The 15567-nt window shown below is 39.5% G+C and overlaps 1 protein-coding gene across 5 annotated transcripts in view; it reads left to right on the plus strand.

Annotated features, from left to right (window-relative positions):
- The window catches only part of brd4 (bromodomain containing 4), a 171865-nt gene extending 167070 nt beyond the window's left edge, over positions 1-4795 (plus strand). For all 5 annotated transcript variants that reach the window (XM_041177092.1, XM_041177091.1, XM_041177090.1 and 2 more), the window contains 2 exons: positions 1027-1225; positions 3103-4795. In XM_041177092.1, the coding sequence (XP_041033026.1) occupies positions 1027-1225; positions 3103-3171 (268 nt within the window). In that variant the 3' untranslated portion in view covers positions 3172-4795. The remainder of the gene's footprint in view (positions 1-1026; positions 1226-3102) is intronic.
- The last annotated feature ends 10772 nt before the right edge of the window (positions 4796-15567 follow it).

A 15567-nucleotide genomic window follows, 5' to 3' on the forward strand; every position in this document is an offset into this window, starting at 1 on the left:
CCCCTTCAAGTGCAGTACTGACCTGCAGCCCTTTATCAGAGGGTGCAGCTGGAGATTTGGAATATGTTGGCCCAGATTTTCCTATCAAAACAAGGATGAGGCTAATGGCACCCGATCTTTATGTGCAAGCAGTACAGCAACTTCAGGCAAGGTGTCAGACTCGCGGTTAAACTCAATTTCAAAAGTTCTTCTATGAGTTGTGCCACTCTCCTGTTAGCTTCCCGAAAGCAGCATTGTGCTGTCTGCCTTGCCATTGAATAGTGTGAAGTTGTGGCATTCGTGTGGTAGATAAACTAAACTCGCTACCAAGTTTTCTTTCTGTTCCAGTCTGAGTACCCTTTTAATGTGATTTGTTAGATACTGCCAATCAACTTCTCTGTCACTAAAAATTTACTCTTAATGTGTGGAGTCAAATTTTCATGCTTTCATTGTTGGTGATTTAAAAAAAAATTTAAAATGAAAGCATTTTACTTTCTCCTCAATTCAATCTTTCTTGCTTTTTAATCTATCTTTTATTTCTCCTCTATACCTAATTTAACAATTAATTCACTGATTCATTACACTTCAGTGCTGTTAATTTTGTAGTTCTTCAATCTGGTTGAGCTGTTGGGTCAAAATCCTGGAAGTCCCTCCCTAACAGCACCTATACTGGATGGACTTGCAGCGTTTCAACAAGGTGGCTCACCACCACCTTCTCAAGGGCAATCGAGGGTAGGCAATAAATGCTGGTCTTACCACAGGTGCTTGCATCCCAGGAAGGAATAAAAAAGTTGGGTGCCTGCTTTCCCTCACTGATGTTATCAGCTCAAGTTTTCAGTTGTCTGCCCCACGGAAACTTAAAACCCAAACATGCAATGCAAGTCTGATGGCAGACTGCTAGATGCCCTGCTTAGCAAACCCTGGGCTATTGTTTACACTATTGGTCAGGTATATGATAATTTGATATCCACAACAACTGCGATCGAGGACAGTGAGAACTCAACAGAGGTTAGCCTGGTTTTGACCATGTTTTGCCCCTGATTGCAGAGGTCGAGATGAGGAGGATGCTTTGGAGTGTGCTCGGAGAGCTCACGAAGAGGTGAGAAGGCAGCAGCAACATCAACAGCAGCAGCAGCAGCAACAACAACAACAACAACAGAGCTCTCAGCCAACCTCACAGTCAATGCTGGATCAGCAGCGAGAGCTGGCAAGGAAGAGAGAACAGGAACGAAGGCGGAAGGAAGCGGTAAGTTTCCAATGTATCTTCCAAATGGGGGCCAGTCTTAATTCAGCTTCTTGGAGCTTCTTTGATATAAGTCAGTTTGTACTGACTTGGTCTCAGAGTGGGCAGTAGTTAAGCCAACTGCAGTTGGGACTTGGGTACTTCTGGGCTAGGAAGTAGAATAAAAATTAGCTTGTGTTCCTGTTCCTGATTATCCATTGACCCCTCCTGTGAAATACAGAGTCTGGACATTGTACAAGTCTGGGACAGGGTTCAATTTTCCCAACATCTCCATTGCTAAGTGGCCTTTCAGTAGTCACTGACCAGACCATTAACCACTGAGGAAAGGAAACTGAAAGGCTCTCAGCACCCATGAAATAGAAACCTTGAGTGTGTCAGTGCCTGTCAAAGATGAAGAAAATAATTCTTCCAAGGTTTGTTTTTAAATTGGCTGCTGCTGACTCTTTCTTGTTCTTTAAATGCATTGAAATCTGAATTTCATCTTGGCCAAGCGTAATGTCTAAGACCTTTAAGGGAGCACTTTTGGAGTTTCAAAATGAAATATTAACCTTGTAGAACAATGTAACCAAGCTTGGGAAATTTTGACAAGGTGGATGGGAAGGAAGGTGTGAAATGTTTCTTCAGAATTGGGCCAAGTGCGAGCTGCTTTGTCTTGCATTTTGTACAACTCTTATTTCATTTTCGCACGAGCTTTCACTTGTAGTGACTTCAAATTTCCACAATTTCCCCATAATGCTTCATCTTAAAACAGGAGCTACAGACAATGTGCACACCATTTGCTTCAAGGTGTGGAACAAATTTCCACCACGTTAATTACAACAATCTTTCCGAGGCTCATTTTAAAATTTCAGGTTGCACAGTAGTTGTAACAACACACCAAGCAATTGTGTGGTGGGAGCAGTTCACTCTGCATTGTCACATTAAAATAGATGGCCAAACCAAGAGCATGGTTTGGTAAGTTGATCTGAAGAGTAGGCCAGGAGTGTGTGACACTAGTAGGGGGATGGGTGTGAGGTCTGATTTTTAAAATGGATGGGATAGTGCTTCTATTCCAAATCATTGACAGGGTTTGTGTTTGTTGTGTTCATTGAAATGGGTGGGAATGTTTTTCTTGCAAGTGTTAAGGAGATTTTTTATAACTATGATTTATCAACTTGATAGGCTGGTCAATCTGTCACACTGACAATTCTGCATAAGAAACAGGACAGTTCAGACTATTTCATAATAAATTACTCTTTGGTTTCATTGTTGGCAAAATGATTCAGTTTTTCCTGGAGCCATCAGTAGTGTTGCATTGCTGAGAAAATGGTCGATGCTCAGGTTGTTTTATTAGGAAGCATTTTTTTTTGCCTCTTGTCATGAAATGTTCCCCCTCTTTCCAGTCTTAATGCATCCCACACTATTCCGGCAGGTCTCTTCCATTGGGTGCTCTTGAGCTTGGAAGAGCAGTGTGGAGTAACCTGAATCCCAGTTTCTGGTGCATACACCACTCCCAAAAGCAACGTGCCCCAGATTTGTGAAGTTACTGCATTACTGAGCGACTCCTGCGCTACTTAGGAACGTAGAAACAGGTTATTTAGCCACTTGAGCCTGTCCCGCACCATTCAGTGAGATTGTGGTTAAGCTCTGACCTAGCACCACCTCGAGAATTGGGGATAAGCAATAAATGCTGGCCTTGCCAGCAAAACCTGTATCCCCAGAATGAATTAAAAAAACTCCATAAATGTGACTCTGACCATCATACTTTTATTTGACAAAAATTTGGCTGTGGTGTACCAGTGCAGTCTGCCATAATTTGAAATTTCAGGGAAGGATAGGAGAATAGAATGAAGCAGTGTAAACTAATGTTGTCTTGCATACTTTTCTTTCCTGTGCTTTAGATGGCGGCTACAATTGACATGAATTTTCAGAGCGACTTAATGGCAATATTTGAAGAGAATCTCTTCTGAGGGCTCCTGATGCTGGATATCCTGACTCTTGAAAGTACTACGAAACTGTTTTCCATGAGTTACGTGGCACCGTAGTGTTTCGGCCAGGTTCTTGGTGCACGGTCTTTCTGCATGTGTGACCCAGTGAGTGAGCGAATCATTCAGTCAATGCCTTGAATGGATGGACGAACACAGATGGACAGAAGTCTGCCTTACATTTAACCCACAATATAGGAATGAACAAATAGACAAAAAAAACTTATCGATGTTGTTTAGAAAACACGTGCACAAGTGTGCGTCCAGCTTTCCGAATGATACTACTGTAAAGGGGGGGGTGGGGGGGGCGCTGTGTGTACCCATTAGCTGCAAGGCTGTCCTCGCCAAACTCCTTCACTATGTAAGAAAAGATACAGTAACATTCTGATGTATCCAATCAAACAGGGTTTCACTGTTGCCGTGTGAGGGCCCTGTTTGCTGAACGGTTTCTCTGCGTTGGTCCTATAAATCTAGTGTGTCTCCTTCACTGCTAATAAGAGGAGAACAGGGCGATGCCATGGTATATTTAAAAAAAAAGGTTGGGTGAATTCCCCTGTAATCGGGAAAACCGGGCCCTTCACTAAGTCACAACAGTATAATCTGGATGGACTATTTAAGCAGTGCGACTTTGTGTTCATTACTTTTTTTTTTACAGTGCATAGTGCTGTCTGCGGATTTTGTTTATCTACAGAGTTTCCAGTTACTAGGCTCAGTGTGTTCTGACAAGCCATGTGATGGTTATGACAATACAAAAAAGGGAAAAAATAATCGTATGTCGGAGGTTATGAGTTTAAACAGCAGTCCCATCTAAAACTTTTGTTTTTTTCCTGTTTTAATTTCTTTTCTGCAGTGTTTGGGATCAAAGCTGGACTACCAACCAAAGTAGGTGAAATTGTTTGTCTCGTTACCTCAGGAGATACGAATGTTGAATGGCACTGCTGAAACTGTTTTGTACTGTTGTCCCTCTGAATAGTTGAGATACGAGAGCTAACTTTCTTTTCTGCAAGTAACCAGAGGTTTCAGCCGCCTTTGAATAGTGTTCGACCGATGCTGTATAGTGGGTATAGTTGGTGTGCGATGCTTAAACCTGTTGAATGTTTTCTGTAATTAAACACTCACTTTATTCATGTAGCAGACTTTCAATACTCTTCGGAGGCCCAGGTGCGTGAGTTTTATCTTAATGGTCGATTCCGGGCTTTCCTGTTTTTTTTTTTTTCCTTCAGAGGGGTGTACAAAATATACAAGCTGTTTCTGTGCAAGTGTCTCATTCGTATTTGCTAAAAGCATCAAGTGAAGTGCTGGCTCTCCTAGTTAAACTCCGCAGCAAGAATTAGACGAGTGATTGATTGTTTTATTATTATTATATGGCAAGATTTAAATTAATATACCATTCCTCGTCTTTGCCTTTAAATATAATTTTATTTTTTCAGCTGTTTTTAACTTTTTCCCTTTTTTTTAAATGAACATTTTAATGTGCCAAAATACCCACTATACAGTACCAGCGAATCCAGTGTTGGCAAGTACCTCGGTTTAAAGTCGGTTTTACTGAGAGGCAGAAAAATTGCATTTGGTCTGTATCGATTATTGAATAAACACACCTTTTATACAATACGCTGGTGTCTGTTTTTTAAACTGGAGATGGTATTCCATGATTAATTGTCACCATTTTGGAGTGTGCAGTGATGGTTGCTTAGTATAGATATGATGCATCTTTAATAAAGGCAGGAAGACATTTCTTTTGGGAAGAATACATTATCTAGAATATAGTTTTTACACAACTTCCTGCAAATAATCTGGTCACGCACCTTTTATTTGGTAGCTGTGGCTTTGAGAAACTTCCCTTGGAAACAGTCAGCTGTGAATAGCTTGATTGGATGGACAAAAAAGCCAGATTGGCAAATGCAAGAACACAGTCAACCTGAATCTTGAAAGTGCTGGACCTAGCAATATTTTCAAACATGATCTATTATTTATGGGATTCCTCTGCTTCTGATGCAACATACAATGAGTAATGGAGTCTATTCGGCTAAAGTAAATCGCACATGCCTTTTTTCCATTGGGGTCTTTGAGAACTTATATGGCTTTGAAGACAAGGGTGCATTTTTTTAAATGGCCTGCTCCAGATAATGCTGTAAATGGTACCCAGACTGAAGATTGTCTGAAATGTATGCTAATGAATTAATGGAAAGTAGCAAAGATATATTTGTCAAGGAGTGCGAGGCATTTAGAATTTGTTTTGAATTACTCAAATAACAAGTTAGATAAGTCATGTTGGCTGAATGGCATTATCCTACTCTGAACTATGGTTCAGTGGATTCTATACCATTTAACAAGGAGATGATATTGAGTGAAATGAAGGCTTGGCTCATCTATATTCTCTCCCAATTTTTTTGGAAATGTCTGTGAATGTTCACAAAATCGCAACAGATTTATGACCGTATCCAGTTGGAGAAATGTATGTGTTTTTTTTTAACTGGTGAAGGAACCAAAACCCTTCCAAGCTGCCTGAACTGTTACCATTGCAGCAGTCTCTCTTCAGCAACCTTATATACTCCCTGTGCACCAATTTAATGTTGGTTCCTGTATGCATATATCATGGAGTACTTTTTTTTACTTAAAAGGAAGGGGCCGTGTTTAAAAATAACTATCTTGTTATACTGGATAGTTGAATTTGAAGTGGAGAAACCTATCTTTAAAGGTGTGCTTTAGTTGCTCCTGAAAACAACACACCTTTATAAAACTGCTTTTTGTAATTCTCATATTGTTCTGAATAACTTAGACATTACTTCCATTAACTGGTCACAGGCAGCATTGCAGACACGATTGGCCAAGTGGCCTCATTCTGTGCCATAAACTTACTATGATTCTATAAATGTTTACTACTTGTATGGTATGACAACATTTTTGTTTTCTGCTTTAAATTGATCCCAGCAGTAAAATACAATGCGATTTTTGAAAGAAAACTTTTAATCTTTGAAACATAAATTTAGACTTTCAATAAATTAACTCTGTAACTTGCAGAGTCAGGTAGCTTGGAAATGTGTTGATAAAAAAATCATGAAACACTATGTTTAAGAAAATAAAATCTCCATATCCCTTCTGGTTCTTTTACCAATTATCTTTAAATCTGTGTCCTCTGGTTATAAGCCTCCAGTGGAAAGAGCTTTTCCTTATTCACTCTTATCAAAGCCTTTCATTATTTTGAACACCTCAAAATTTCCCTTTAACCTTCTCTGCTCTCGGCAAAACAAACCCGGCTTCTCTATACAACTAAAGTCTTTCCTTTCTGATATCATTCTAGTCATCTTTTTATTCAGCATTGGAATTTTATATTGCTAAACTGAGATGTTTTTCATCGGCAGGATTTGGAGGCTCCTGTTTTGAGGGACTGAGTGTCCTTGCAATGCAGCTTATGGTTACATGGATGGCTTGTCACTTTTGGCATTCAGGAGATGCTTTGCACAACTTGACGCGAGCTTTAAACTGTCTTTATCAATGCTGAGGTTATTTTGGAGTATTTGGAGCATTGTTGGGCTTTTAAAAACATGTTTAGGAGCTGACCATATAGGAGGTAGTTACTAGCTTTTTTCCAAACTCTCATGCCATATTTTGACTTCTTCCTTAAAATAGAATTATCACCTTACAATTGCATTACCAGTGAGAGTAGCTTTGGGGTTTAACTTGTATGGTGGAAAAGTTTCCAGAAGCCAGAGAAATCCTCCATTTTTGAAACGTAGCATTCAATATTTGATTGAAGTACTTTTTTAAAATTTTTTTTAAAAAAGTTATTACTTCATTGTCATTACTCCTTGATTTTCAACCACCACTCTTCCTCTTCCAGGAGGAGAGTGGACTCGTACTGGAGCAATGATTTGCTTTACAGTTGGCCAAATGAGTTTTAATGGTGTGAAATAGGATTGCTGTTAGTGTTTGATTCTCACCCCACACAAATATGCAGTTTGCAGTAGTCTGTGGCAGCCAAGTGGAATAGTCAGTTTTTGAAGCTACTTGATTCTGAACACTGGCCACCTGTGAGATTTGATTACCAAGTTTGGTGAAGTTTAATTTGACATTAACTTGACTTTTTTGACTTTAGTTTTCACCACCTTAGTAACATTTCAGAAGTGGCTACCCCTTCCACAGCATCATGTAAATATAAAGATGTAATTTTCCTCTGTAGTCTGAACACAGTTTGTACAATTTTCTAATCCGTGACTTAGCATTTACAATATCCTGCGTGCCCATCCATACTTATGCAAAGGCCAACATACTCTAAAACAAATGCTAATTTAGAATTTGTTGAAGCGATGGTTTGGATTAGACTGATAGTTCTATTGCTGCATTAGTGAGTAAATCCTAAAATAGAACGAGGTCTATTAATATTTGCATCTGAAGGTTCATTGGTAATGGAAACATTGATTATACTTGTATGCGATCTGCCGGGCACTTAAACAAACTATGAAGGTATGAGAATTGAACATTTTGTTTTTGAAGGTACCCCAGCATTCTTGTAGTGTCTGATGATTTATTGGGATTGTAGTTGGTTTACACAGCCCCAATATTGGTTCTATCTTGCTTTAGAAAATGCCTTCTTGCCCTGAAAGTGCTTGTACCAAACTTTTGAATTTGATATGGCAGAGAGTATGTTATTTTATGTTTTAAGAAAGTTTTTGGCAATGAGAATTGCTTCCACTAGTACCGAGATATTAAATGTTGACTATCCCTTGCAATTTGAGAGAGAGAGGGGGGGTGGGGGGGCGCTGGGTGGTTGGGGGGAAGGCGGAGAGGAAGCTTTGAATGATGTCTTGAGGATAAGGCCTTGATGGAAATATAACTTCACCTTTCACCTCACTTGCAGCAGGATCTGCCCAGAGCATTTCGTGAGTAGAGTTAACATCTGCACCACTTTGAGGCCAGATTTATCCTCCTTTTTAAAAAGAAAAGAGATGGGGAGGAAAAAATGAGGGGTTGTGTGCTCATCTCTGGGCAGCAAATTGCACATGTTGCCAGAAGTCACCAGTAATATTTAGGACGACACAGGATAATTAGGCAAGCAGTTAGACTGTTACGTTTTGAAGTGGCTTCACCCCTCATTGCTGGAGCTGGCTGAATCCTACCTTAAGTTTCCAATTAGTTTGGTTAAAAAAAAAAATTCCTGCCCATTGTCTGTTTAACCAGTTATTGGCAAAACTGAGATGTGACTTGCTTTTTGTTTTTAAGCTGAATATTTTTGGTCTGCAAAACCTTTTGGATTTGGCTTTTAAAAGAGTAGCTAATAATTAAAAATGGCTCATAATTGCAACATGCTTTGCTGATTGTTCAGTAATGTGGATTTATTCATCCAAAACGCAGTAAAAGATCTATGCTTACTAGAAATCTGGACTGGTCAAATGCAGCAATGTTCTATGACTCTCTTTAACCCCTGTGTATTAAAGGCACATACATATAGTAATTCTTTAATTGCCCAACACTTCTGAATGTTATACAGGGAGATTCACCTGTATGTTTTGTGATGTCTCGGTCATTTCTCAAGAGGAGGAAATGGTTTGAGTACCGTACTAAGTGCCACAGTTGCATTTCATTGTTAACGAGTAACATCAAGGTCTGGGAAACATTTCCAAAAATATTGCCTCTTCATTTCGCAAAATCCTCATGACAACTTTGGGGGAAGTGCTGTTCAAGATGTCTGATCTTTGAGTGCCTCTGAGCAGCAGTTACAAATATTTCCAGAAGTCATGAATAATATTTGGGACTCCAGGGCAATCAGCAAGTTAGCTGTTTTTATAAAAAGTGTTCTCTTCTGCAAGAGATCTACACTCTTGCTCAGTGGGTACTTTGCACACAGTGGTATTGTTGATGTAAATATGTTTTTGAACCAGTTAGCTCTGTACATCACACAGTCGGTTGCAAGTGGTTTAAAAAATACACATTTGTAATTTGGGAAAAATATACAGTTTGTACATAAAATAATTTATGTATGCAGAGAAAATATTTGTATTAAAACATTAGAAACAGTAGGCTTTAAGTTTGTTTCAAACTGTATTCTAACTTTGCTTAATATTATTCATTGTTATATATTAGCATTTCAGTCTGAGACACTGGGTGATATATTCATTCTTTTCTGATACACATTTAAAATTTAATGCTATACACAAATGTTTACAGATTGTACTCCAGTCCACCTCTCTTTGGTACATTCTTTGGTAATGTGGTGTTATTTGTTTCTCGTTCCTCGGTTCTCATGTGATTTCCACCCCCAGTCCCCACACATTTGGAAGAGATTAAATGAATTGTTCAGTTAATGCAATGGTTTCGTTTTCGAATACCAGTCTGAGATATTTGCTGTCCTTTTCTCATGTTTGTGTGCTCTACATGCAGGACACGTTTGACATTATTTAATGTTTGTTTTGTGGACAATTGGACTTGCAAAGATTGAAAGCATCATAACCTGATGTAAACTAGTAATTAAATGGTATGGTCAGCCTTTTGTAATGTAAAACAATGAAATGTCACTCATGTACTCGAGTGCCCGAGTTCTCTAATTATGTTAAATATGAAAATGCTTGTATTAAACTCAGATTTGTAGAAAGAAATTGCTAGATTTTTCCACTTGAATTTCTAAGGTTTTTGTGCAGTAATTGTTGAAATAAACATTTTTACTGAATATAGAATGAATGTAATTCCAGTTTAGAATAATGTGACTGAATTGTGCAACTAGTGTGGAAATCAAATGGAAACTTGGCAGAGGCTGATTGCTGGGATGGTGACAACTTTTTTAAAAAAATACATGTCAGTCTGAGCTTAGCCACTTCATAAGTAGCGTTTGGAAATCTTACACAGTGATGGAAGCGGACATTTAATTTGTTCCAACTATACAATCATTAGTTTACTGGATAGAAAGCTTGACATTGTTCAACGTGATTCTTGAATGTGGATGAGGATTATTTCAAAAAGTTCTTTAGTTCATAAACCACAACTTTCACTTTACGCCAGAAACAATGTCAGAAAATCCGTCCCTGCTTCTGAACACCATGCACTTCAATTGCCACAAAAGCATTGACAAAAGTTAATTGTTTCCTGCTAAGTATTGACATAAAGTTAGGTCTTTCATGATTTTTCATTATTTATATTACTAACATCTTTGTGAATGGATAAAAATCTTAGTGCAATCAAATTCTTCAGCTGCTTGCATTGAAAAATGAACTGAGGTTGAATACCCAACCTCATCATCTAATATACAATATATATAAAATCAAATGCTGAGGACTGAGAATGCGAAGTTACATTCTGTTGAATATGAATATTATTAAATGAAGATTTGGTATTGTTTTGAATGTGGACCCTCTGCTCCTTCCTGTTCTCCACTAGCTCTACTGAACTCTGATAATGTACCTTAAATGCCCTCAGTCCAAGGGTTATTTGTGAACTTTGACAAACTGTATAGTATGGGGATACTATTTACAGCAAATCTAGATTCTGCCCTGATTGTACGTTCGCCCATACAGTTTGCAGTAGAGATCACTGTACTGATAGGAAGGGTTGCCTGGCTTTGGGATGGGGAGAAAGGAGCCTGAATTCTCCAAAGTTGATTCTTACCATTAAAGCTTGTACACTTGTGTGATCAGGGTCAACTTGGCTCTGATGTTCAGAGTTTAATAGTCCATTGATGGTCAGTATCTAGACATACATGTTAAGCACTGGCCATTTGGGCCATGTACATGCTACAATCTGCATAATCACATGTGTAGAGGAGAAAAGATGTTTAATTGGGAAAGTAATCTTTGATACTTTGATCCAAGAACAAGAACAACTATATTACAAGGAGTTTTACAGTACAGAGAGGCTGTTTGGCCTAACATGTGTTTATGTTCCACACTGGCCTGCTCCCACTTGAATTTATCTGGCCTTATATCATGGAAAACACAATCCTGACTTGGGCGTATATCCCTTCCTTCATCACTGTTCAAAATCTAATTCATACCATTGTCCAAGCAGCATCGATACAAGGGCTGCAGTAGTTCAAGGAAAAGACCCATCATCCCTCTCAGGTAAGTGATACATAAAGCAGATTTAATTAACCATCAAGGATGTGGCACAAGCGCTTTCCCATTAGACCAATTTTGTAGATGTGGAACATCGGCTCGGCACAGTGTTAAAGAAAATTGTTCTGCTTTTGCACAGCTCATTGAGAAAATCTCTTCCTCCCTGAAGACTAAATTACTATATATGTAATCTGCTGTAGGTTCTCGCTCTCACTCGGGGACTTTGCTCTGGCTTGCTGGTTGTTAATTAATCACACTGATTATAGCATATTTTATGTGCAGCAAATCCTATCGTGTGTCTCCCTTAAGGAAAATGGGAACTTGAGACTGCAAGTTACAATAGTTAGCAAGGGCTGTTTTTTGATATTTCTTGTACAGGCTGTAACTTACATAACCTTGATTGCAAAATGGAAACAAAAAAAAGTTTTGGTGTTTGAAAGTCCTTGATAAGAATGACTCCATGTTGCTGACTGTATCTATGAACTTTGTGTCCTTTAAGGCTCCTTGTGAACCTTGAGATCCTCAGACAAGGCAAATAAGTGAGATTGACAGATACAAGGAGGTTTGATTTGTGGATGAAGGAATAAGCATTAAGAGGTCAGTGATGTGAAGAGAATAAAAGAGAAGTACTACTAAGTTATATTTGCTGACAGCCAGGATATGGTATAGCACACAAGGATACAGAAATGATCTCTTATAGGAACAATGAGGACTTTGTCATTTTAGAAATAAAAAGGATAGTTCAATTTTTTTTTTGTTGTCCCTTTGGAGTGCAATTACCCTTACTTGGGAATGGTTTCATGGGCATTAGCTTTGCCCAAGTGGTCACTTGTGACACTAAACAATGTGTTGGACTATTGAGAAATGGGCAGGATCGCAACTCAAGCCTCACCTGTGTTCGTAGGATCTCTACACAGGCATGTTACTGCTGGAATTGCAGAAAAGAGACTGGGAAGGGCAATTCTGGCTGATCTCTTTCATCCACTCCCAGCTCAAGGATTCTGAGGCTAATTATATAGCTGTAGATGAAATTATCAAAATGAGCTCTGACCAAAGATTGATCAACAGACCCCAGATTCAATGTATCTTAGTATTATATTAGACATTGCTGGCAATCTCTTTCCACCTTTTCATTTTCCTCTATTCTCTGCTTTGAGGTGTGAAAGCACAGATCTCTTACCCAACGTGCAAGTTGGCATTGCAGTGGGGAGGGGTGGGGGTTGCTGCCAGAGCTTTGGGAAGGTTGTGTGTGGTGTGTTGCCAGAGCTGAGTGTGCCAACAAGGGAGATTAGGTACTGCGCATGCGTCAGATTTAAAGGATAGAATTATAGGGAAAACAGCGTCCTGGCAGCATTCAACCCTGGTCATGGGACAGTAGACTTGAATACAGGACAATCCCGTAAAATAAGGGACGGTTGATCACCCTTGGGTGTGTGGTTGACCACATCCTACCTACATAATCCAGTAGAGGGGTGATTTCTCGATAATGAGGACTAGGAACCCAATGGCTACTATAAGCCCACTGACTACTACAACTGCATTGATTATACAGTGTCTCACTTGCTTTCTGTTCTTCCCAGTTTTTCCAGCTCCATCACATTTGTTCCAAACAGCACCATCTTCCATAACTTCTGATAAAACATTGACCTGAAACGTTAACTATGTTTCTCATCTCTCCACAGATGGCTGCCAGATGAGCATTTCCTGGTTTCAATTCAGAAAATCTTGCTATATTGTTTCCCATCTCATAAGCTCAGTAAAATGGTCTCAATATCATGAGCTATCTTAGTAAATATAGACCAGGAATCAAAAGTCAAAACTGGGACACATTGACCAGCTTTTGGTAATAGTAAGGAGATATGAAAGTCTGTGTGATTGTGCCCCACTGCATTGTAATACTGAGCTGCTTCTCAGTGCTTTTACATGGAGCTGTACCATCTGCTGCTCATCCATGGGCAGCTATCTTCTCAAAGGTCTGTCTCTTTAGTTTTGCAATCAAATTTTGCAGCCTCCTTTGTATGCATTACTGTGCATGTGGTCTCACAAAGGCCAGATATAATTTTAGAATTAAGTTTCACCCTTTTGAATACACATCCTAATATTTCCTAACTGTCCATGAACATTGTACCAATTGTTTTCACAGCCTGTCTATCAAAACTCCAAAATGTTTCCAATTTTGACTCTCGAAGCACATTTTCATTTTAAATGCTTCTTCTCTGACCACCAGAGCCACAATTCTCTCCCTCTTGGAGTTGATTACCCAGCATTTGCTCTCATTTTGATGCAATTTGAAGAATCAATGCAGTGGACTAACCTCTTTGCATCCATTGCTTTATTCTGACCTTTATATAGGCTTTGTTGCTTCTTATATTAGCACCTGCCAGAGCTTTGGGAGGGTTGAGTGTGGTGTGTTGCCAGAGCTGAGTGCCAACAAGGGAGATCAGGTACGTTTTTGCTCATATCCGCTATAAGATATCAATTTCTTTGCATTTCTTGGTTTGTTTTTAACTAACTCACATTCCTGAACATAGACTCAAAAAGGTTTTACGCATTCTTTCCCGCTCAATGTTTATTTCAGAGAGAAATTGAGTTTGAACTTTAACAAGCTTTTAAAAATTTCCCACTATCGTTTCACATTCTCTGTCCCAAATCTTTCCTCCCATTTTACGATTTATTCCAGCTTTCATATTTCATTTCATCTTTCTACTGTGAAAGGAACACCATCGGTCACTAGATCCCCGTTGTGCTATTACTCCCTGACTTCATTCTATGTGATAACTTGCACATATGTAATACTGCCCACAAGCTTAAAGTCCCAAAGTGCTTCACAATGAAGTATGTTTGAAATGCAGTCACCACCGTAATATGGAAAGTGCAGCAGCCAATTTGAATTCAGTGAATTCCCACAATGAACAGAATTTTTAAAAATCTTGATAGTTAAGGAATAAATATTGATCATGGCATCGGGTTAGCTCTCCTGTTATCTAAGATCCTATGGCACTATTTTAAATATCTACCTGAGAGGGCACACTGTCTCTATTCCTAGACAGAGTCAGCAATGATTCTGATCTTACTAGAGGTCTATACTCTCATTTTCCAGTAATTGCTATGGTATATTGAACAAGAAACCAAGTCCAGTTTTCTTTTTAAAAACAAAAAAACTGCGGATGCTGGAAATCCAAAACAAAAACAGAATTACCTGGAAAAACTCAGCAGGTCTGGCAGCATCGGCGGAGAAGAAAAGAGTTGACGTTTCGAGTCCTCATGACCCTTCGACAGAACTTGAGTTCGAGTCCAGGAGTCTCCTGGACTCGAACTCAAGTTCTGTCGAAGGGTCATGAGGACTCGAAACGTCAACTCTTTTCTTCTCCGCCGATGCTGCCAGACCTGCTGAGTTTTTCCAGGTAATTCTGTTTTTGTTTTCCAGTTTTCTTTTTGCCTGTTATAAGTAAGGCAAGCAATGTATGATATATCCAATCAAAATATCACACTTGTTGAATGTAACATGATGTCCAGTCATTTATGAGGGATAAATAGGAACCAGGAGAAATCTACTGCTCTTTAGATATTGCCATGTAATCTTTAATGCCCACCTGAGAGAGCGGTCAGCCTCAGTTTAAAAATTCTCATTCAAAAACAGACCACCTGGGGTAAGATTTTGGTGTATACTATCTGCATCTGCAATAATGCAACATGCCTTCACTCCTGCACTAAAATGTCAGTTAGATTGCATGTTTGAGGCTCTGCGATGGAGTGTAACCTGGCAAAGTTGAGTGATCCATGGTTCACATGAAATCAGAGGCAGAGAGTGAAAATATCAGTTTACCTGGCTAATCGAAACTGATCATGGATGGAATGTGCATTTTCCTCCCCTCAATTGCTCACATTTCTCCACATTACCCTCTACTTTCTCTATGGATCAGTATCTCTACACTAAAGCCTTTGATCTGCTCGATTGTTGCAGTATCTCCTGAATTTACCTGAACTTCACATGCTGTGTGACTCTGCAATCTTGTCCCCACCTCCACCCATGCTCTTTCCCTACTCTGTGGCTGGCATGGACACAAAGGGCCGAAGGGTCTGTTTCTCTGCTGTATAACTCTATGTACCCTGACCCTGCTCTGTGTCTCTGTGCTATGTCCCTAAGACCCTTACTCTGCTGTGTGCCTGAGTCTCCTCCTCTTTTCCTGCCCCTGCCCCCTCACCTGACACACACCTGCATCAACCACCTCGCGCTGGCTGACCATAAGCGCAGGCCAATTAGAGTGCGAGAGCTGTCAGAAGGCCCAGCCAATAGGGGAAGAGAAGGGGCGGGACTTGAACCGCCGCTCAAAACAAA

Source organism: Carcharodon carcharias, chromosome 30 (assembly GCF_017639515.1).
Source record: "Carcharodon carcharias isolate sCarCar2 chromosome 30, sCarCar2.pri, whole genome shotgun sequence".
Lineage (NCBI taxonomy): Eukaryota > Metazoa > Chordata > Chondrichthyes > Lamniformes > Lamnidae > Carcharodon > Carcharodon carcharias.